Source organism: Anomaloglossus baeobatrachus, chromosome 1, assembly GCF_048569485.1.
Source record: "Anomaloglossus baeobatrachus isolate aAnoBae1 chromosome 1, aAnoBae1.hap1, whole genome shotgun sequence".
In the NCBI taxonomy this organism is placed as follows: domain Eukaryota; kingdom Metazoa; phylum Chordata; class Amphibia; order Anura; family Aromobatidae; genus Anomaloglossus; species Anomaloglossus baeobatrachus.
Window position 1 is genome coordinate 93,635,188 of NC_134353.1, and position 23,276 is coordinate 93,658,463.

The window sequence follows — 23,276 nt, forward strand, 5'->3', positions numbered from 1 at the left end:
GGAGAGAGGCTGATGCTGGGGGAGGCTGATGCTGGGGGAGGCTGGAAGGAGAGAGGCTGATGCTGGGGGAGGCTGATGCTGGGGGAGGCTGGAAGGAGAGAGGCTGATGCTGGGGGAGGCTGATGCTGGGGGAGGCTGGAAGGAGAGAGGCTGATGCTGGGGGAGGCTGATGCTGGGGGAGGCTGGAAGGAGAGAGGCTGATGCTGGGGGAGGCTGATGCTGGGGGAGGCTGGAAGGAGAGAGGCTGATGCTGGGGGAGGCTGATGCTGGGGGAGGCTGGAAGGAGAGAGGCTGATGCTGGGGGAGGCTGATGCTGGGGGAGGCTGGAAGGAGAGAGGCTGATGCTGGGGGAGGCTGATGCTGGGGGAGGCTGGAAGGAGAGAGGCTGATGCTGGGGGAGGCTGATGCTGGGGGAGGCTGGAAGGAGAGAGGCTGATGCTGGGGGAGGCTGATGCTGGGGGAGGCTGGAAGGAGAGAGGCTGATGCTGGGGGAGGCTGATGCTGGGGGAGGCTGGAAGGAGAGAGGCTGATGCTGGGGGAGGCTGATGCTGGGGGAGGCTGGAAGGAGAGAGGCTGATGCTGGGGGAGGCTGATGCTGGGGGAGGCTGGAAGGAGAGAGGCTGATGCTGGGGGAGGCTGATGCTGGGGGAGGCTGGAAGGAGAGAGGCTGATGCTGGGGGAGGCTGATGCTGGGGGAGGCTGATGCTGGGGGAGGCTGATGCTGGGGGAGGCTGATGCTGGGGGAGGCTGGAAGGAGAGAGGCTGATGCTGGGGGAGGCTGATGCTGGGGGAGGCTGGAAGGAGAGAGGCTGATGCTGGGGGAGGCTGATGCTGGGGGAGGCTGGAAGGAGAGAGGCTGATGCTGGGGGAGGCTGATGCTGGGGGAGGCTGGAAGGAGAGAGGCTGATGCTGGGGGAGGCTGATGCTGGGGGAGGCTGGAAGGAGAGAGGCTGATGCTGGGGGAGGCTGATGCTGGGGGAGGCTGGAAGGAGAGAGGCTGATGCTGGGGGAGGCTGATGCTGGGGGAGGCTGGAAGGAGAGAGGCTGATGCTGGGGGAGGCTGATGCTGGGGGAGGCTGGAAGGAGACAGGCTGATGCTGGGGGAGGCTGATGCTGGGGGAGGCTGGAAGGAGAGAGGCTGATGCTGGGGGAGGCTGATGCTGGGGGAGGCTGGAAGGAGAGAGGCTGATGCTGGGGGAGGCTGATGCTGGGGGAGGCTGGAAGGAGAGAGGCTGATGCTGGGGGAGGCTGATGCTGGGGGAGGCTGGAAGGAGAGAGGCTGATGCTGGGGGAGGCTGATGCTGGGGGAGGCTGGAAGGAGAGAGGCTGATGCTGGGGGAGGCTGATGCTGGGGGAGGCTGGAAGGAGAGAGGCTGATGCTGGGGGAGGCTGGAAGGAGAGAGGCTGATGCTGGGGGAGGCTGGAAGGAGAGAGGCTGATGCTGGGGGAGGCTGATGCTGGGGGAGGCTGGAAGGAGAGAGGCTGATGCTGGGGGAGGCTGATGCTGGGGGAGGCTGGAAGGAGAGAGGCTGATGCTGGGGGAGGCTGATGCTGGGGGAGGGTGGAAGGAGAGAGGCTGATGCTGGGGGAGGCTGATGCTGGGGGAGGCTGGAAGGAGAGAGGCTGATGCTGGGGGAGGCTGATGCTGGGGGAGGCTGGAAGGAGAGAGGCTGATGCTGGGGGAGGCTGATGCTGGGGGAGGCTGGAAGGAGAGAGGCTGATGCTGGGGGAGGCTGATGCTGGGGGAGGCTGGAAGGAGAGAGGCTGATGCTGGGGGAGGCTGATGCTGGGGGAGGCTGGGAGGGGGAGGCTGGGAGGAGAGAGGCTGATGCTGGGGGAGGCTGGGAGGAGGGAGGCTGGGAGGGGGGAGGCTGAGAGAAGAGAGGCTGATGCTGGGGGAGGTTGAGGCTTGGAGGAGAGAGGCTGATGCTGGGGACAGAGAGGCTGATGCTGGGGACAGAGAGGCTGATGCTGGGAGGAGAGAGGCTGATGCTGGGAGGAGAGAGGCTGATGCTGGGAGGAGAGAGGCTGATGCTGGGGGCAGAGAGGCTGATGCTGGTGCAGCATGGGGGATGGAGCACGATGCGGGGTGCGTAGCATGGGGGATGGAGCACGATGGGGAGTGCGCAGCATGGGGGATGGAGCACGTTTGGGAGTGCGCAGCATGGGGGATGGAGCACGTTTGGGAGTGCGCAGTATGGCGGATGGAGCACGATGGGTGGTGCGCAGCATGGGGGATGGAGCACGATGGGAGGTGCACACCTCCCCCCAACACACACACACACAACACACCACACACACACTGGGAACCACAAACACCGCCCTACACAGACACCCACACACACAGACAACGCTGCACACACACAACAGCCAACACACAAACACCGCGGTAAACATAAATATACGCACATACCACGCAACACACACATTGCACAAAACATACCTCCCCCCCAAAACACACCACACCCACACAAACCGCGCAACACACACACACACAACGCTACAGACACACAGCGCTCCACAAACAACGTAACACACGCAACACACATACAACACCGCTCTCACCCCCCGCCACACCCAGACAACACCCAGAACATGTACAGCGCTTTACACAAACACTTGGTAACTACACACAACAACATCTATATATATAACAAAAATCATACATGAACTACACAATACGTAAATTCTAGAATACCCGATGCGTAGAATCGGGCCACCTTCTAATATTATATAATAGACCAGACTATGTGCCCATAACATGCTATAGATGTCTTATGACCTGTGCATAAAACCAAAGCAGAAAGTTTCTTCTGGTCAATACCTTCAAGACTAGTCTGTGTTTTATTACCTTATTTATTACTGTCTTTATAGCAGACATTGCAGCATCAGGAAAGTAACCGCTGACATTACATAACACTATCTGTAAACCTTGCACCATCGGCATTTATCAAATGAGTTTATCAACTGTTGGAGCACCGGGAACAGCAACTTGATTTTTATTTTTTTTTTTACTTTTTTTTTTCGGGACACTTGATCAATAAATTACAGCCAGCCACCATTTTATATGGACACATTGGAAAATCTTAAGAAATTAGTAAAGCACCACTCCGGCGTTTCTTTTTATTGCACTGCTGATGTGGTGCTTTAAATGCAAGCCCGCTGCCTCCTATCATACACTCATCTTCTGGCGTCCTTCACCCACTATTGTCACCGCTCCTCTGGGCTCCGTCGAATTGTGAGCTGTCAGCAGCTCCTGTATTTCATGGAGCGCCCCAGAGATCACAACTCAATACAAGTCTATGAGAGCCTCATTCTTGCTCTCATACAGATGTATTGAGGGTTCATGACTTAACTTATGACTGCCGGACAGTCAGAAATTACTGTTACAAGATGACGCTGTGCGACCAGAGTAACGTTGGTAAATGGTGAAGAAGTCAGAAGGTAAGTATAAGACTAGGGGGCAGGGGACTTGGATTTAAAGCACCACTCCAGCACTGGGGAAAAAACACTGGAGTAGTGCTTGAAAGGCATTGTCCGAGACTTTTATACTGATGGCCTATCCTTAAGGCTGCTTTACACGCTGCGATCTCACTAGCGTGTGTACCCGCCCCCGTCGGTTGTGCGTCACGGGGAAATCGCTGCCCGTGGCGCACAATATCACTTGGACCCGTCACACTACTTACCTGCCTAGCGACGTCGCTGTGGCCGGCGACCTGCCTCCTTTCTAAGGGTGCGGTTCGTTCGGCGTTACAGTGACGTCACTAAACGGCCGCCCAATAGAAGCGGAGGGGCAGAGATGAGCGGGACGAACATGCCGCCCACCTCCTTCCTTCCTCATTGCAGGCAGCCGCAGGTAAGGTGAGGTTCCTCTTTCCTGCGGTGTCACACATAGCGATGTGTGCTGCCGCAGGCACGACGATCAATCTGCGTCCTGCAACAACAACGATATTTGGGAACTGGACAGCGTGTCAACGATAAGGTGAGTATTTTTGATCGTTAGCGGTCACGCGTACGTGTCACACGCAACAACGATGCTAACAAGGCCGGATGTGAGTCACGAATTCCGTGACCCCAACGATATCTCATTAGCGATGTCGTTGCGTGTAAAGCGGCCTTTAGCATACGTCATCAATATCTGATCGGTGGGGGTTTAAGACGTGGCACCTCCACCAATAAGCTGTTCCGGTGCCGGTAGCGACCGGATCTGCTGAGCACAACTCAGTCAACACCTGGATACTGCATATCAATACACTAATCTAATCTGTAGACGGATGTGCAGTACTCGGCCATGGCTACTGAGCTGTTAAAGGAGCTGTGCTCAACACATTTGCCTGCCATCAGCTCTGGGAACAGCTGATCGCCGGAGATAGGCCATCAATATAAAATGTCTGGACAACCCCTTTAGCTAGAACATGTCTCCAACCCATAATTCTGATATGAAAACATCGGCTGTATTTCCTTTGCCCTGTAAAATAATGAGAATTGCAGTAATTTGGAACAGGGGAGAAATGGTGACACATTTTTATGCTGCCAGGTGCACTCCTTGGACTTCTTGACTGTGTGTCCACCTATTTTTGGACTTTTGATGTCCTATTTAGAGTGAGGCGAGCCCCCCCATGGTTGTCCACATTTTTATGGATTGTATGAATTTAAGGGGTACTTTGCACGCTTGCGACATCGCTAGCCGATGATAGCGATGCTGAGCGCGATAGTACCCGCCCCCGTCGCACATGCGATATCTTGTGATAGCTGCTGTAGCGAACATTATCGCTACGGCAGCTTCACACGCACTTACCTGGTCGGTGATGTCGCTGTGACTGCCGAAGAATCCCTCCTTCAAGGAGGCGTTGCGTTCGGCGTCACAGCGACGTCACTAATCGGCCGGCCAATAGAAGCGGAGGGGTGGAGATGAGCAGGATGTAAACATCCCGCCCACCTTTCTCCCTTCCGCATTGTCGGTGGACAGCGGGTGCAGGTAAGGAGATGTTTGTCGCTCCTGCGGCGTCACACACAGCGATGTGTGGAGCTGCAGAAACGACAAACAACATCGTACCTGCGGACACACCGACATTATGAAAATGAACGACGTGACACAGATCACTGATTTTTGACTGTTTCACGCTCGTTCATCTTCTCTCCTAGGCTTTACACGTTGCGACGTCGTTACCGGCGCCGGATGTGCGTCACTTTCGATTTGACCCAGACGATATCGCAGTAGCGATGTTGCAACGTGCAAAGTAGCCCTAAAGGTCCGTTAACAACTCTGGGGAGCACAGGATAAGTTCACCTGTAGTTTCTTTTTACGGGGAACCTGTCACCAAATTTGGGACCTATAAGCTGACACCATCACCAGAGAGCTCTTACATACAGCAGTCTAACATGCTGTATATACGAGCCCAGGCCGCTGTGTAGAACGTAAAAATGACTTTATAATACTCACCTAAACGGTCGGTGCGGTGCAGTCTGGTCAAACCGTGCCGACCGTTTAGGTGAGTATTATAAAGTCATTTTTATGTTATACAGAGTGGCCTAGGCTCTTATATACAGCATGTTAGAATGCTGTATATAGGAGCCCACTGGTGGTGGCCGCAGCTTATAGGCCCCAAATCTGGTGACAGATTCCCTTTTAAGGCTATGTGCGCACGTTGCGTACAGTTCACTGCAGAAATTTCTGCAGCGATCTGAAGAGCACATGTGCGCTTTAAATCGCTGCAGAATTGTCCGTAGTGAAGCCGATTCCATGCGCTCTGCCTGCAGCTCCTCCCATAGACAGAGCAGGAGCTGCCGGCAAAGCGCACGGAAGAAGTGACATGTCACTTCTTTTTACGCAGCGCTTCGGCAGTAGCCGAAGCGCTGCGCTCTAAAACGCCACGTGCGCACGGCCCCTGCACAATCTCCATAGACTGTGCAGGGGACGCAGGACGCATGCAGTTACGCTGCGCTACAAAGCGCAGCGTAACTGCATGTATTTACGCAACGTGCGCACATAGCCTTTTTTTTTCTGCATGAAAAATGCAGACTACGGCCAAAAAGCCTCAGCAAAAATATTTGGTGTTTATTGAATATTCTCGGTATTTTTTAGGCATTTTTTGTATTAATAACGAGTTCCATAGGGATTACATATAGTATTCCCCTTTAGAAGAAAAGAAAAAAACTGTGGAAAAGAGAAGCGGAATAGGGTCTTACCCCGGTAGATTGGGGGGGGTATCAAGAGGAAAAAGTGGTACTCACCTATAGGGGTTGTGACAGTCACAACGCCTATAATCGCATATATGTCACTCCACAGTCACGGCAGCGGTCCCCGGGTATGGCAGATAAAAGAGAGTAGTAGAGTCGGGTGTCCTAGCCGCGCCAAATGACCATTCGATCATGGAAGTAGGAGATAATTGTAACTTTAATTGAGCATAAGTCAACGCGGTGGCTTCTGAAACGCGTTGACTTATGCTCAATTAAAGTTACAATTATCTCCTACTTCCATGATCGAATGGTCATTTGGCGCGGCTAGGACACCCGACTCTACTACTCTCTTTTACCTTTAGAAGAAAAAGGAGCAGAAAGCATACTCAAAAACTGTAAAGAACTGGAGAAACAGGAGTATAGTGCTTGAAAAAATGACTTTATTAGAAGATACTGTGGCAATTAAAAAACCCCTAGAGGTTAAAAGAAAGAAGTGAAAGATTGTAGTGAAAGAAGGACCCAGAAGCAATAGTTGTAAGCTGATCAAGGAAATATAAACAAATGTCCGATACGTACAGGGACAATAATTACAATGGAATTGCACAAAGCCCAAATAAATATAGTAAAAACGGACATAAGTAGATTAAATAGCATATATAAAGTGCCTGTGTGTTACAAGATATGTAAACAATAACTGAATGTGCAAGCCAAATCTAAAGTGCTCAGAGTGCAAACGGCGCCTTGAAATAAAGGTGCACAAACCAGCAATCAAAAAGCTGTCAATAACACAAGAACAGGCATCAAAGATCAGCAAACCATGGATCCTGGGACCGGAGAAAACACCCTACGTACGTTTCACATGAGTGAGGTAACCACCAGCTTCATCAGGGGAAGAAAGAAATAGTGATCCCAGGATGCGGTGTGAGCTGTTTTAAACTCTCCTGCTGATGTCGTAATAGCGGTCAGCTGATCGCGTATCAGAACACTGCTAAGACGACGCATGCGTGCATGGTCCTCACCGCTCAATCCACCACATCCAGCCGTCCGGACGCACCACGCATGCGTGAGCGGCACAGCAACGGCCGTGACAACAGCGTACACGCAGACGACCTAAGGACGCCGGAGGAGGGCGGGGGAAGAGGAGCACGAACGCACGCGCACAAGCAATGCGTTCTATGAAGGTAAAAATACAGACATTGAGATAAATTACAGACATGTATAGGGACCAAACAACCCCAAAAATGAAAAGTAATAATTAAACAGTAAGCCACATAATAACAGCAGTGATCGGTCCAGGGTAGTAGTATGTTTTCATGTCTGCAGATAGATCCAAGTCCATAGATGCGGTCAGTGTCATAATATGATGGAAGCCATTTTTTGTATTAAAAGCACTGCAAGAAGTTACATTATATTTTAAAAAAAAACACACCACGGGTCAAAAAATGCAAGGAAAACTAAAAGCACTGCGTGAATGACATTTTAGACCCTAAAAACCCCTAGTTTTTTCTCCATGAAATATCCACGTAAAAAACACGTAACAAAACCACAATGCGTGAACTAATCATTGGTTGCAGTTTTGCAGTAATTTTTTTCTACATGATAAACATAGGCTATGGCTAGAAAAAAAGAACGTTTTGCTGTTACTGTAAATACTGCATTGTTTTCCCCCCAAAAAACGCCTAAAAATGCTACGTGTGAACACATCCACATCCACACATTGCAGATTTGGTGGAAAAGACATTGCTGTCAAAACAGAAATCTTGGGTTGGTTTGGTGACAAACAAATTCATATGAATAGAGAAAATTCAGCACCAAATCTGTCGCTTTTTCCTTGGGCTTGATGTCCATGTCAGAGTTAATGTGGGGTTTTGGGGGGCGATTTACAGGTGACTGTGTAAGGCTTTGTAGGAAGTTCTAGATAAATGGGAGACAATAGGGTCCTGTAATGTTTATGGCCTCCATATTACAGCACTGTAGGGTTCTGAGGTTATGAATAGTAGAGATGACGCTTCCTTCTAAAGTGCGGGGCATTAGAGCTACGGTAGTTGACTATACCAGAAGGAAAAAGGAGGGAAATGTGACGCCCTGGCCTATCAGGTCGTCACAGGGTGTTGTGCAATCCGCCCTTCTGCACAGTATCCACCCTCCTTGGTTAAGGGTCCTGGTCCTTTGGTGGTGTTAACAGCTTGTCCAATCAAAATCCTAGGAACACTTCCCACTTGAACCTACCAGACACACCATTGGGGGGCCTGAAGGGAATAGGGCCGCCCACATGGGGGTTGGTAGGGGAAAGTGAGGACAGTGTCAGTTCAGTTGAGTCAGTGCAGTCGAGTGGAGTTGAGCTGAGGAGAGGAGGTGAAGTGGCTCTCGTGAGGAGAGGCCACGGAGGAGAACTCCTGTATATTAGGTGGCAGACGTTGGTCTGCGCCTGGTAGAAGCTCGAACCCGGTCGCAGCGGGTAGTGTCAAGGGGCACGGACTGCTGAGGAGGGCAGCCGGTGGCCTTGAGCTATCACCGGGCATGAGCCGGGGTACCTTGACCCCAGGCCGGAAAGTAGCTCCACGCGTTCTGGTAATTTACCCGACTGGGGTGAAGACTTCCAAGTGTCATCCCCAACCCGCTCCAAAATCGGGGTCCTAGCGCAGCGACGGGATAGGACTTTCCCACTACAGTCCAAAGAAATCCTACGCGTGAACCCTGAGAGCAAGCTCACTCCGTTAGCCATACGGGTGAGCGGGACCCAGAGAGTTTCATACCAACGGGTCCAATTGAGACTAAGGTGCCAGAGATAGGGTCACAGACCAACAACAACACCAGGGGCACGGATCCAGGCGTGCTCCCCGTGGACTACAGTGGTGCTCAGAACTTTGGTTTACAAGCTGTCGGTGTGGTTATTCTGAGACTGAGTGAGTACCTTGTAAACCCCTGAACCTATCTCCCTAACGGCACCCGAACACCATCCTACACCAACTTAAACATCAGGTTGCCATACCATCGTCACCGGGCTCCCCAACGGCAGCGGTGGTCCCTCACATTACCACACACCGTGGGTGGCGTCACGAGCTTTCCAAAATCCCCCTGTACATATCTCCCCCCCTCCCCTTTCTTTTAATCGAGTGGCCGCGCGACCCCCGAGTCCGGAGACCCCTCGAGCCACTGCGAATCTGGAACCGAGCAGCGGCAGCAGCCCGGCTGCTCGCCGGGGGGCGGTACAGAAACATAATGTGTGACTGTTAGGCTGAGTGCACATGATCAGTGTATTGGACTCAGCGTGTTTTTGCTGCATCCATAATGCTGCGCTGTACAGTACAAGCACAATGGATGGATTTATAGAAATTCCATGCCCTCTATGCTTGTTTTTCCCGTAGCGTAAATTGACAGCTTCCTGAGCCGCACCATGTCAATTTATTGCTTCGGAGATGCATGTCTTCTCCGCAGGGAGAAGATTATGTCCGCAGCTTCCCTAACCATGATTGTGGGCACAGGCAGCTGCGGTCTCCTGCTGAGAGAACTCGCAACCCCGCAGAAGAAGACATGCTGCGTCCAGGATGCACCATGTCCAGATCGTAGGCATGTACCCTTATACAGCTCTGGCAAAAATTAAGAGACCACTTCCAAATTTTCAGTTTCTTTCTCTTTATAGGTATATTTTTGAGTAAAATATTAATTGTTCTTTTATTCTATAAACTACTGACAACACGTCTCCAAATTTCCAAGATAATATTTTTTATTCTCTGAAAATGAGAAATGGTCAAAATAACAAACAATGCATTGCGTTCAGACCTCAAATAATGCAAAGAAAACAGGTTCATAATCATTTACAAACAACAATACTAATATTTTAACTCTGGAAGAGTTCAGAAATCAATATTTTGTGGAATAACCATGATTTTTAATCCCAGCTTTCATGCGTCTTGGCATGCTTTCCACCAGTCTTTCACACTGTCTTTTGGGTGACCTTATGCTACTCCTGGTGAAAAAAGTTAAGCAGTTCTTCTTTGTTTGATGGCTTGTGACTATCCATTTTCCTCTTGATTACATTGCAGAGGTTTTCAAATGGGTTCAGGTCTGGAGATTGGGCTGGCCATGACAGGGTTTTAATGTGGTGTTCCTTCATCCACACATTGATTTGACCTAGCTGTGTGGCATGGTGCATTGTCCTGCTGGAAAAAACAGTCCTCAGAGTTGGGGAACATTGCCTGAGCAGAAGGAAGCAACTTTTGTTCCAGGATAAGCTTGCATGTGGCTTTATTCATATGTCCTTCACAAAGATTAGCCTTCAGCCTTGCTGAAGCATTCCCAGATCATCACTGATCCTCCACCAATTTTCACAGTGGGTGCAAGACATTGTGGCTTGTTCGCCTCTCCAGATCTCCGTCTAACCATTAGACGACCAGGTGTTGGGCAAAGCTGAAAATTAGGTAAAGAGAATTCAACAAACATATTTGCAAAGGACGAGAACTTACTTCCCTCTCCCCATTGAGACAGAATTCAGCTTAACAAAGTGCTCACGTGTATATTGAGGTCAGGTGGAACTATTCATTGCAGTCGCTAACAGAGGGTATCTCCCTTATAATATTTCAGCCCTATGTAACTAAATCCCACCCATGTGCTTTATACTTTTAGATCTTGCAGCCACCAATAATCCTATCAACAGGAGTATCCAATGTAGAGAAATCCTTTAATTTTAATCTGGAGACATAGCTAGGCTACTCCACCATTCATCACTGATATCATATATTAGCGTTTGGCCATCCATGTTGGACCAAGAGATCCCCTTTACTATGATCACCATAATGGGATTAATGGGCCAAGCTTGTTTTTGCAAGGATCTTTCACAGTATCAGACTATCCTACCATTTTCCTTTAACTGGACTGAATGACTCCAAGCTGCAGAACTTCCCAATGTATAGACGAGCCTTAGAGGCTACTCCACCATTCATCACTGATATCATATATTAGCGTTTGGCCATCCATGTTGGACCAAGAGACCCCCTTTACTATGACCACCATCGTTGTGATCAGCTGATCAACATGTCTTCTACTCGAAAGACCCCCCCATTATGTTTTGATATCATATATATACTACATATCATATAATACATGGCTGACCCAAGTCTTCGAAATCAAACATTTGTCTTGGATCGATGAGACGAGAGCGGGGAACCTTCTTTGTCGTCTACAAGCCCCGTTAAGGTCAACAGCTTTATGGAACAATCATATTTTGGCATGATGATAGGTACAGTAAAGTGTTTTTACGTTTTTAGGATCCTCCATTTGGACTTTTCTTATGATCAGTTACTGGAAAGTAACTTTTTTGTTGGAAAATCTTGGTTTAGTTCAGTGTCAGTCCATGTGACCCCTTCACTCCCACAGTGACTTACTAACTTACGAAGTTCCTTACAAATTTTCGGAATTTCTCATTAATGCACACGTGAATATTGGCGGGAATGATTGGTCCCTTCTCGTTCTGCGTTCCCCTCCAGCTGTTGTCACAAATCACTGCTAGTAATCTCCTGCCAGCCATTGTTTAGCGTTGGCTACAGTATGGAAAATTTACTATAGCTGGAGATGAACTTAGTCAGGGCTTAACAACAAAGGAGTAACACAGGATGACCACTTAGCATTTCTTTTACCAGCCACAGCTATTAATTAGCACATTCCTGGTATGTTTTACCAGTTTTCAGCCAGAACACAAAGAAAGGTCACAATTTTAATGTACATTTTTTTAAAAAAAAAAAAATTACAGCCTTTTTTATTTTATGCTCATTGCAATACAATGGTTTGGGCTTATTTTGAAAGGATTGAGCCACCCGCTACTTCACAGATTGAAAGGCGTAGGGCAAAAAAATATTTTTACATGTTAATGGTTACCTTTAATTAATAACGTCAAGCTAAAATTTAGTATGCAGTTTTCACTCATTCATTCATTCATTCATTCATTCATTCATTCATTCATTTTCAGACCTTCAGATTTGTAGTTTGCAGCCTGATCCAAGTTTTAGACTTTTCTCATGTAAGAGTGTCTCTCCCTGTCATACAGGCTGGATGTGAGGCCTGTGTGTATCCTGGGTGCTGCTGTCTTCACTTGTTTTCATCTATTGGCATAGCTCCAGTGCAAGACATTTCCTCTCCATGTGCTTCCTTCCCTATTAAAAGCCTGTTTTTGTGCCCTCAGAGATACTATCTCCACTCTACTGAAAATCTGTACAACTTAAGCTGGGGTCACACTAAACGACAGCGACAACGACGTCGCTGCTACGTCACCATTTTCTGAGACGTTGCAGCGACGTCCCGTCGCTGTCGCTGTGTGTGACATCCAGCAACGAGCTGCCCCGTGCTGTGAGGTCGCTGCTCGTTGCTGAATGTCCAGCTTAATTTTTTGGTCGTCGCTCTCCCGCTGTGACGCACACATCGCTGTATGTGACAGCGAGAGAGCGACGAAATGAAGCGAGCAGGGAGCAGGAGCCGGCATCTGGCAGCTGCGGTAAGCTGTAACCAAGGTAAACATCGGGTAACCAAGGTGGTTAGCCGATATTTACCTTCGTTACCAGCCTCCGCCACTCTCACACTGCCAGCGCCGGCTCCTGCTCTCTGCACATGTAGCTGCAGTACACATCGGGTAATTAACCCGATGTGTACTGTAGCTAGGAGAGCAGGGAGCCAGCGCTCAGTGTGCGCGGCTCCCTGCTCTCTGCACATGTTGCAGCACAGCGACGCGTGTCGTTATGATCGCTGCTTCGGCTGCTGTGTTTGACAGCTAAGCAGCGATCATAACAGCGACTTACAAGGTCGCTGCTACGTCACAGAAAATGGTGACGTAATAGCGACGTCGTTGTCGCTGTCGTTTAGTGTGACCCCAGCTTTAGTCCCTCCTGCTATCTCTAACAGCAAGAGAAGGGACGTGAAAGCAGAAAGAGCAGTCAATACTGAGCATTAGGGCTCTTTCACACGTCTGTGAAAAGCACATGCTTTGTACGGTCAGTGGTGTAGGTGTGTGTGTCTGTATATGTGTCTTTTTCTTGTGCTGTCCGTGTGCTAGCCGTGTGACATTCGGATAGCACATGGACAGCATGAACTTCTATATTTACTTGTCCCCAGCGCTGCTGTCTCCGGTCCTGCTGCTTCTGCTTCCGGGTCCGTGGTGCAGTGAATATTCATGAGCATAATGAGCAGGCCCTGAAGCAAGTGACAGCAGCGCTGGAGACAGGTGAGTATAGAAATATTTTTATTTCAAAGGCATGAATTTTCTTTGGTACGTGTCACACGGATCACACCACTGTGCAGCCGTGTGACATCAATGCTGCTGAAGAAAAACGGACATATCTCCATGTGGAACAGACAAACACACTCCTTGTGAAAACCCTTTGATTTTAATGGGTCTGCCTATGTCCGTGATTCCGGTACGTAAGAAAATGGTGTGATGCATACCGGAATCACTAACGTGTGACGGGGGCCTTAGGGTGTGACCGATTTTATATTTTTTTGCACTCTGCTAGATAAAATGCTTAAAAGGAATTTGTCAGCAGATTTTAACTACCTCATCTGAGAGCAGCATGATGTAGGAAAAGAGATCCTGAATTCAACAATGTATCACTTAGACTACTGGGTGTAGCCGTTCTGACACAGAGATTTTAGATTTAGCATGTAGCAAAGCTGGGAAAGCGGCCCCCGCCCACACCAGGGTCTATATATTACATTGTTTATAGACAGTAAGATGGTAATCACAGCAGGTTGAATGATAGTACTAAAAAGCATGTGCTAATTAGTCCAAGCAATGATACGGTCATAGTGCGAAAACAATCTGAACTAGTAAAAATATCAAAAATATTCCATCATGTACAGTTTTTTCACAAACACTGACTCCATAGGCTTTTCTGATATTTCAAAAATAAACACAAAAAAATATTGTCCTAAATGTCCCATTAAAATGAAGTTCAATATACTAGATTGCGAAGGGACAAGTGCAAATAAGGGTCTTATCTGTGAAGACAGTGGAGAAACAAAACAAGACAAATAGCCTGGTCACCTGGAGGGGTTGTGTGAGGCACAACCGGTATTGAAGCGACTGATGACAGCCGCAACAGTCCCCACAGCATGAAGTGTAGAAACTGGAGATGAAGGGTTAAAAGCCACGCTGCTGTCCACAAGGAAAAAGCTGGTACTAGCAAGAGGGATTTTATTCAACCCGTTTCGGAGTTGAAAACTCCTTTATCAGAACATTCACAGCTCAAATGTGATCATCCTGATGAAGGAGTTTTCAACTCCGAAACACGTTGAATAAAATCCCTCTTGCTAGTACCAGCTTTTTCCTTGTGAACAGCAGCGCGGCTTTTAATACTTCATCTCCAATGAAATGCAATATGTCACGAAAAAACCCCTCAGAATCTCCGGGATCCATTGAAGTGTTCCAGAGTTATAACCTCCAGAGTTATAACCTCATAAAGTGGCATATATATATATATATATATATATATATATATATATATATATATATATATATATATATATATATATATATATATATATATATATATATATATATATATATATATAAAATGTGTGTGTGTGTGTGTATATATATATATATATATATATATATATATATATATATATATATATATATATATATATATATATATATATATATATATATAATGTGTGTGTGTATATATATATATATAATATATATATATATATATATATATATATATATATATATATATATATACACACACACACACATATACAGTACAGACTGAAAGTTTGGACACACCTTCTCATTTAAAAAAAGCTATCTTTATTTTCATGACTCTGAAACTCTGAAAATTGTAGATTCACATTGAAGGCATCAAAACTATGAATTAACACATGTGAAATGAAATACTTAACAAAAAAGTGTGAAACAACTGAAAATATGTCTTATATTCTAGGTTCTTCAAAGTAGCCACCTTTTGCTTTGATTACTGCTTTGCACACTCTTGGCATTCTCTTGATGAGCTTCAAGAGGTAGTCACCGGAAATGGTTTTCTCTTCACAGGTGTGCCCTGTCAGGTTTAATAAGTGGGATTTCTTGCCTTATAAATGGGGTTGGGACCATCAGCTGTGTTGTACAGAAGTCTGGTGGATACACAGCTGATAGTTCTACTGAATAGACTGTTAGCTGCTTTTTTCTTGCCATAATACAAACTCTAAGTAAAGAAAAATGAGTGGCCTTTATTACTTTAAGAAATGAAGGTCAGTCAGTCCGAAAAAATGAGAAAACTTTGAAAGTGTCCCCAAGTGCAGTGGCAAAAACCATCAAACGCTACAAAGAAACTGGCTCACATGAGGACCGCCCCAGGAAAGGAAGACCAAGAGTCACCTCTGCTGCGGAGGATGAGTTTATCCAAGTCACCAGCCTCAGAAATCGCAGATTACCAGCAGCTCAGATTAGAGACCAGGTCAATGCCACAAAGAGTTCTAGCAGCAGACACATCTCTAGAACAACTGTTAAGAGGAGACTTTGTGCAGCAGCCTTCATGGTAAAATAGCTGCTAGGAAACCACTTCTAAGGACAGGCAACAAGCAGAAGAGACTTGTTTGGGCGAAAGTACACAGGGGATGGACATTAGACCAGTGGAAATCTGTGCTTTGGTCTGATGAGTCCAAATTTGAGATCTTTGGATCCAACTACCGTGTCTTTGTGTGACGCAGAAAAGGTGAACGGATGGACTCTACATGCCTGGCTCCCACCGTGAAGCATGTGAGGAGGTGTGATGGTGTGGGGGTGCTTTGCTGGTGACACTGTTGGGGATTTAATCAAAATTGAGGGCATACTGAACCAGCATGGCTACCACAGCATCTTGCAGCAGCATGCTATTCCATCCGGTTTGCGTTTAGTTGGACCATCATTTATTTTTCAACAGGACAATGACCCCAAACACACCTCCAGGCTGTGTAAGGGCTATTTGACTAAGAAGGAGAGTGATGGGGTGCTACGCCAGATGACCTGGCCTCCACAGTCACCAGACCTGAACCCAATCGAGATGGTTTGGGGTGAGCTGGACCGCAGAGTGAAGGCAAAAGGGCCAACAAGTGCTAAGCATCTCTGGGAACTCCTTCAAGACTGTTGGAAAACCATTTCCGGTGATTAGCTCCTGAAGCTCATCAAGAGAATGCCAAGAGTGTGCAAAGCAGTAATCAAAGCAAAAGGTGGCTACTTTGAAGAACCCAAAATATAAGACATATTTTCACTTGTTTCACACTTTTTTTTTATTTCATTCCACATGTGTTAATTCATAGCTTTGATGCCTTCAATGTGAATCTACAATTTTCAGAGTCATGAAAATAAAGAAAACTCTTTTTGAATGAGGTGTGTCCAAACGTTTGGTCTGTACTGTGTATATATGTATGTATATATAATATATACTAGAAGTTGGCCCGATTCTAACGCATCGGGTATTCTAGAATTTGTGTAGTTACTGTATGATTTTTGTTATATATATATGGATGTTGTCTGTAGTTGCCAAGTGTTTGTGTAGGGCGCTGTAAATGTTCTGGGTGTTGTCTGGGTGGGGGTGTGTGAGAGCGGTGTTTTTTGTGTGTTGCGTTGTTTGTAGAGCGGTGTGTCTGCAGCGTTGTGTGTGTGTGTGTGGTGCTGTGTGTTGCGTTGTGTGTTTTGCGTTGCTTGTGGAGCGCTGTGTGTCTGCAGCGTTGTGTGTGTGTGTGTGTGTGTGTGTGGTGCTGTGTGTGTTGCACGGTTTGTGTGGGTGAGTGTGTGTGTGTTTTGGGGGGAGGTATGTTTTGTGCAGTGTGTGTGTGTGTGTGTTGGAGGAGTAGTCCTGGAGGGAGAGAAGTATAATAGGAGGGGTAGTCCTGGGGAGAGAGGAGTATAATAGAAGTAGTCCTGGGGGGAGGGGAGTATAATAGTAGGAATAGTCCTGGGGAGAAAGGAGGATAATAGGAGGAGTAGTCCTGGGGTGAGAGGAGTATAATAGAAGTAGTCCTGGGGGGAGGGGAGTATAATAGTAGGAATAGTCCTGGGGGGAGAGGAGGACAATAGGAGGAATAGTCCTAGGGGGAGAGGAGGATAATAGGAGGAATAGTCCTGGGGGGAGAGGAGGATAATAGGAGGAGTAGTCCTGAAGGGAGAGGAGTATAATAGGAGGAGTAGTCCTGGAGGTGAGGAGTACAATAGGGGGAGTAGTCCTGGGGGGAGAGTAGGATAATAGGAGGAGTAGTCCTGGGGAGAGAGGAAGATAATAGGAGGAGTATTCCTGGGGGAGAGCAGGATAATAGGAGGAGCAGTCCTGGGGGGAGAGGAGGATAATAGGAGGAATAGTCCTGGGGGGAGAGGAGTATAATAGGAGGAGTAGTCCTGGGGGGAGAGGAGGATAATAGGAGGAGTAGACCTGTGGGGAGAGCAGAATAATAGGAGGAGGAGTCCTGGGGGGAGAGGAGTATAATAGGAGGAGTATTCCTGGGGGGGAGAAGAATAATAGGAGGCGTAGTCCTGGGGGGAGAGGAGGATAATAGGAGGAGTAGACCTGTGTGGAGAGCAGGATAATAGACTCCTTTCTCCCCAGGACTACTCCTCCTATTATCCTGCTCTCCACACAGGTCTACTCCTCCTATTATTCTTCTCCCCCCCCAGGAATACTCCTCCTATTATACTCCTCTCCCCCCAGGACTCCTCCTCCTATTATCCTGCTCTCCCCCAGGACTACTCCTCCTATTATACTCCTCTCCCCCCAGGATTACTCCTCCTGATAGACTCCTTTCTCCCCAGGACTACTCCTCCTATCAGGAGGAGTAGTCCTGGGGGGAGAGGAGTATAATAGGTGGAGTAGTCCTGGAGGGAGGTGTATAGGTGCCCAATGTGTGTGGGAGGCGTGGCCGAGCGTGGCAGAGTGTGGGGGCGTGGCCGAGCGGGGCAGAGGCCGAGCAGGGGCGTGGCCGAGCGTGGGGGCGTGGTCGAGGGGGCAACTATGCAAAGTGGTTTCCATAGTTACCTGATGTGTATCATTGTTATCAGCGTACGTGTGCCGGGAGTTGGGGTATGCTAGTAAGCATGCTACACATCTGGTAAGTATTCAAAGAGACAGTGCTGGGTCACTTGTTGGTCTCCTGCTGTGCAGCACGCATCAGCGTGTGACAGCGGGAGACCAACGATCTGAATAGGCAAGGAGCCGGCATACGCTGGTAACCATGCTACACAATATTACCCGATGTGTACCATGGTTACCAGTGTACCCCGCACGCACGGGAGCCCACACCAGCGTACGCCGGCAACCCCAGCAATGCGAGGGTATGTGTCGGCTGGGTTGCCGGCGTATGCTGGTGTGGGCTCCCGGGGGTACAGCACTCACCTGGGAGTCGGGGCTCCGTGTCGGTTTGGGGAATGCGTGCGGGGGGCGGGGCCAGAGCGAGCGTGCAATGCGTGAGCGGGGCGGGGCCGAGTTGCCAATGCGTGCAGGGGGCCGGGGCGAGAGGCCAATCCGTGTGGGGGGCGGAGCCTGGGCAAGGCGAGCGGCCAATGAGACGCTTGTCACGGTAACGACAGAATTTTGGAGCAAGACAGACAGACAGACACAGAATAAGGCAAATATATATATATATAATGTGTGTATGTGTATATGTATGTATGTGTATATATATATATATATATATATATATATATAATTATACAGTATATAGGGCTTGACACAAATGTGCACAGAGCAATTAAACTTTCTCATGGAGCAGTAACCCGCCAAAAATGTAGTCTAGGCAATGTCCCTTTTTTTGTATGGGAGTCTGTGACACTGAATCCCTATATTGTGCATCATATCAGGATGGTGTTGTCTTTTTTCCCTGGGCGTATTCTGTTTGGTCTGTAAATCACACCACAATTAGATAAGACACAGTAAGTACAAAAGGAAAGGCTAATAAAATATATTTTGTCCGTGGAAAAAAGGACGTCTGAATCTGAATAAGCCGCAGTATGAAGGAAAGCTGATGGTCCAGATTGAGTTTTTTTGCTTCAGGATTCCAGATACAGTGAGATGCTGCAATGTCGCCACCTGGTGTACATTTCACAATTTGCAGCGTCCTCACACGTTCACTTGTTTTACATTTCTATATTTCACAATAAATTGTTCTACAAAGTTTTGCTTCTTCTTAGGAAAGTAAATAATATTTTTTAACCATATTGTTTTTATTTTCCAGATTGAGAATCTCGTTGGATATCAGGACAGTATACTGCCCAATAAATATATAAGAAATTTCAAGTGATACATGAGAAGGGATGGAAAGTTTAAAGTTTCCCGATTCATTTGCTTGGGGAGCAGCCACAGCGGCCTATCAGATCGAAGGTAAAAATGGAAATCTCCGCAGTTGGTTGTGGAAATTTATTTTTTGATTGTGGAAGTTGATGAGAGACCAGGAGCTTCTAAAAATCTTAAAATTATATTCCCCTGGTTTTTTTGCACCTTCACTGCTCAATTCGCTGCCTGAAGGTTAGTTTCATATGCTAATTCTGGAGCACGGTGCACACTTGGTGTGGCCAAGCGGCTCAATGCACCATCCCGCACCCTGGTTTTGCCCGTCCCCTTTTTTTCACTGGTGGTGGACCGAGGACTGTCTGTAGAGAAAGCTGAGGCAAACCAGTGCTGTCAGTCACCATTGAGTGAGTGTGGACATGCAAAACCAGTAGGCAGGATGGGGCACTGAGTCTCTTGGCCACACCAAGAGTGTCCCAAACTTCATAATTAACTTGTGTAACTAAACCTCAGTTTCTTAAGAACGGAGACAGTGATTAGACATGAAGGTCCTGAGTCATCGGGACTGGCATTTTTCATGCTGGTCTCAACGAGCGAATGGGAGTACAAAGTGGTGATCCAAACCTAATACTGATTTAACCCCAAATATGTATATAACAATGTAATAATTTGAAGTGTTTTCTAATACACTTTAATTAAAATTTCCCCTACTCTTCCCTCTCTATCTTATTTTTTTAACAACTTCATGTGATATTACATTTAATCAAGAATCCCAGTGCATGGTATACTCAAGCGAGACACCATCAGGGTCAGAGGCTGCGGTAACTGCTGCAGCCTATGTCCCCACCTTGAAATAAAGCGTCATCAGCGACATCGATTTCTGGGGCTGGACTAGTCCCTATTGTTTTCTAATGCGGCTTCCTCCATTCCCTGGAGGGATAACGTCTGTGTGTGTCGCTTTGCAGACCTTCTGCCTCCGCTGCTGAGTATTTTGAAAAACGAGTTTCATTATTAGAGGTGTTATAAGAAGATGTGTCTGATCCATAATCTGTAGAGTCCAGTTCAGATGAGGAGAATGGTACTTTTTTGTGGGAGTTTTCTGCTGCACTCTCTACCTGTTCCTTTTTAGAATAGGTTTTGAGTCTGTATTGTTGCTTGGAAAGGATCTCCATGTAGGCACCTTATCGTACTAATAGTCTCGAAGATCCCAGGGGATATAATAAAAACTTACTACATCACTCTTTAAATGAGGTAAAGGGACAATCAAGACACTCAGGCCTATATGGCAATTCCAGTCAAAGAGACAACAATACTAAAAAATACATTCCAATCTAACTTTTTCTATAGTGTTCAGTGCTCATGTCAATAAAATCAAGCATATAGTCCTTAAAAGAAACCTGTCAGGTGCAATATGCATTCAGACCCACGAGCAGTTCTGGGTACATATTGCTAATTCCTGCCTAAAGGCTGCTTTACACGCTAGCGATGTCGCTCGAGAAAGCACACGCCCCCGTCGTTTGTGCGTCACGGGCAAATCGCTGCCCGTGGCGCATAATATCGCTAAGAGCCGTCACACGGACTTACCTTCCAAGCAACGTCGCTGTGGCCGGCGAACAACCACTTTGTTAAGGCTAGGTCCACATTTCCGTTGTTCCAGCCGCCGGGTGATCAGCTGATTGCTCTCATTAGCCGGCCGCCGGGTGATCAGCCGATTGCTCTCATTACCCGGCCGCTGGGTGATCAGCTGATCACTCTCATTAGCCGGCCGCCGGGTGATCAGCCGATCGCTCTCACTAGCCGGCCGCCGGGTGATCAGCTGATCACTCTCATTAGCCGGCCGCCGGGTGATCAGCTGATCACTCTCATTAGCCGGCCGCCGGGTGATCAGCTGATCGCTCTCATTAGCCGGCCGCCGGGTGATCAGCTGATTGCTCTCATTAGCCAGCCGCCGGGTGATCAGCTGATTGCTCTCATTAGCCAGCCGCCGGGTGATCAGCTGATCGTTCTCATTAGCCGGCCGCCGGGTGATCAGCTGATCGCTCATAGAAGGCAACTGCCGGGTGATCAGCTGATCGTTCAGCCGCCGAGAGAGAACATGCGCAGCAAAATCAAAAGGATTCCGCTGCTCAAAAAATGCTACATGCTGCGTTCCTGCTGCCCGATGGTCAGTTGTTCCATGACTGATCAGTTGGGCGGCGGATGCAACGCAAGGGCATCAGTCACAATCCGCCGCTCATACAGTCTATGGGAACAACGGAGTCCGCCAAACGGATTGCATTGTTTATCAGAGCGGCGGATTGTGACTGATCATAAAAAACGAAAATGTGAACCTAGCCAAAGGGGGAGGTTTGTGCGCCGTCACAGCGACGTCACACAGCGGCTGACCAATAGAAGCGGAGGGGTGGAGAACAGCTTGTTGCCGGAGGACGCAGGTAAGCTGTTGTTCGTCATTCCCGGGGTGTCACACGTAGCGATGTGTGCTGCCTCAGGAACGACGAACAACCTGCGTCCACAACGACCAACGAGATTTTGAAAATGAACGACGTATCAACGATCAATAAAATGAGTATTTTTGATCGTTAACACTTGCTCGGAGCTGTTACACGCAACGACGTCATTAACGACGCTGGATGTGCGTCACGAATTCCGTGACCCCGACGACATATCATTAGATATGTCATTGCATGTAACGGGGCTTTAACTGTCCCTGTATCTAGTAGCGTAGATAAAGAGATCTTTAGAAAGTGTATTTCTAAATAGCTTTTATCTTATGCAAGTGAGCGCGAAGACTAGTCCAAAGGGTGTTTCTCCCCTTAGCTAGTTGACCCACATAGCATGTTAGCACGCCCCTGTGGGAGTACTAACATGCTAATGAATATACAGCGATGCTGCACATACCTCACTTTTTATGGCAGCCGGCGGAGGATGGATCCACAGAGCTCATGATCCGGAGCACCCGAGGCTTACGATCATGCACACTAAACTGATGCCGGGTGTGAGCTTCCTGGCTTCAGTTGAGGTACAGTGCGCATGACCAGAAGTGCTGAAGACTCCAGATCATTCCCAGTGCACATCTATCCTCCGCCGGCTGCCATTGACAGTGAGATATGGGCGTCGTTTTGTATCATTAGCTTCTTAGTACGCCCGCAGGGCCGTACTACCATGCTATGTGGGCTGACTAGGTACGGGGAGAAACGCCCTCGGGACTAGTACCCAGCCTCATTAACATAAGATAAAGATATTTAGAAATACTTTTTCTAAAGATCTCTTTATCTATGCTAGTGTATACAGTGACGGTTAGGCAGGGATTAGCAATATGCACCCAGAACTGCTCGTGGTTCTGGGAGCATATTGGACCTTACAGGTTCACATTAAATACTTACCTGTAGACAATCAGGATCCTTTTGTCAGTCAGATTATATCAGGGGGCTACAGAATAGTTGCACAATTTATTATTATTATTTATTATTATTATAGCGCCATTTATTCCATGGCGCTTTACAAGTGAAAGAGGGTATACGTACAACAATCATTAACAGTACAAAACAGACTGGTACAGGAGGAGAGAGGACCCTGCCCGCGAGGGCTCACAGTCTACAGGGAATGGGTGATGGTACAATAGGTGAGGACAGAGCTGGTTGCGCAGTGGTCTACTGGACTGAGGGCTATTGTAGGTTGTAGGCTTGTTGGAAGAGGTGGGTCTTGAGGTTCCTCTTGAAGCTTTCCACGGTAGGGGAGAGTCTGATATGCTGAGGTAGAGCGTTCCAGAGTATGGGGGAGACTTGGGAGAAATCTTGTATGTGATTGTGGGAAGAGGAGATAAGAGAGGAGTAGAGAAGGAGATCTTGTGAGGAT

The 23,276-nt window shown here is 47.8% G+C and overlaps 1 protein-coding gene across 2 annotated transcripts in view; it reads left to right on the plus strand.

Moving 5' to 3' along the window:
• LOC142306257 (cytosolic beta-glucosidase-like) overlaps positions 1-23,276 on the plus strand; it is a 146,345-nt gene that overhangs the window by 9,165 nt on the left and 113,904 nt on the right. Inside the window, exon 2 of one of the 2 annotated variants that reach the window (XM_075346928.1) lies at positions 19,369-19,514. In XM_075346928.1, the coding sequence (XP_075203043.1) occupies positions 19,438-19,514 (77 nt within the window). In that variant the 5' untranslated portion in view covers positions 19,369-19,437. Of the gene's footprint in view, positions 1-19,368; positions 19,515-23,276 lie in introns of those variants that run through there. The other variant, XM_075346929.1, reaches the window with a different exon arrangement.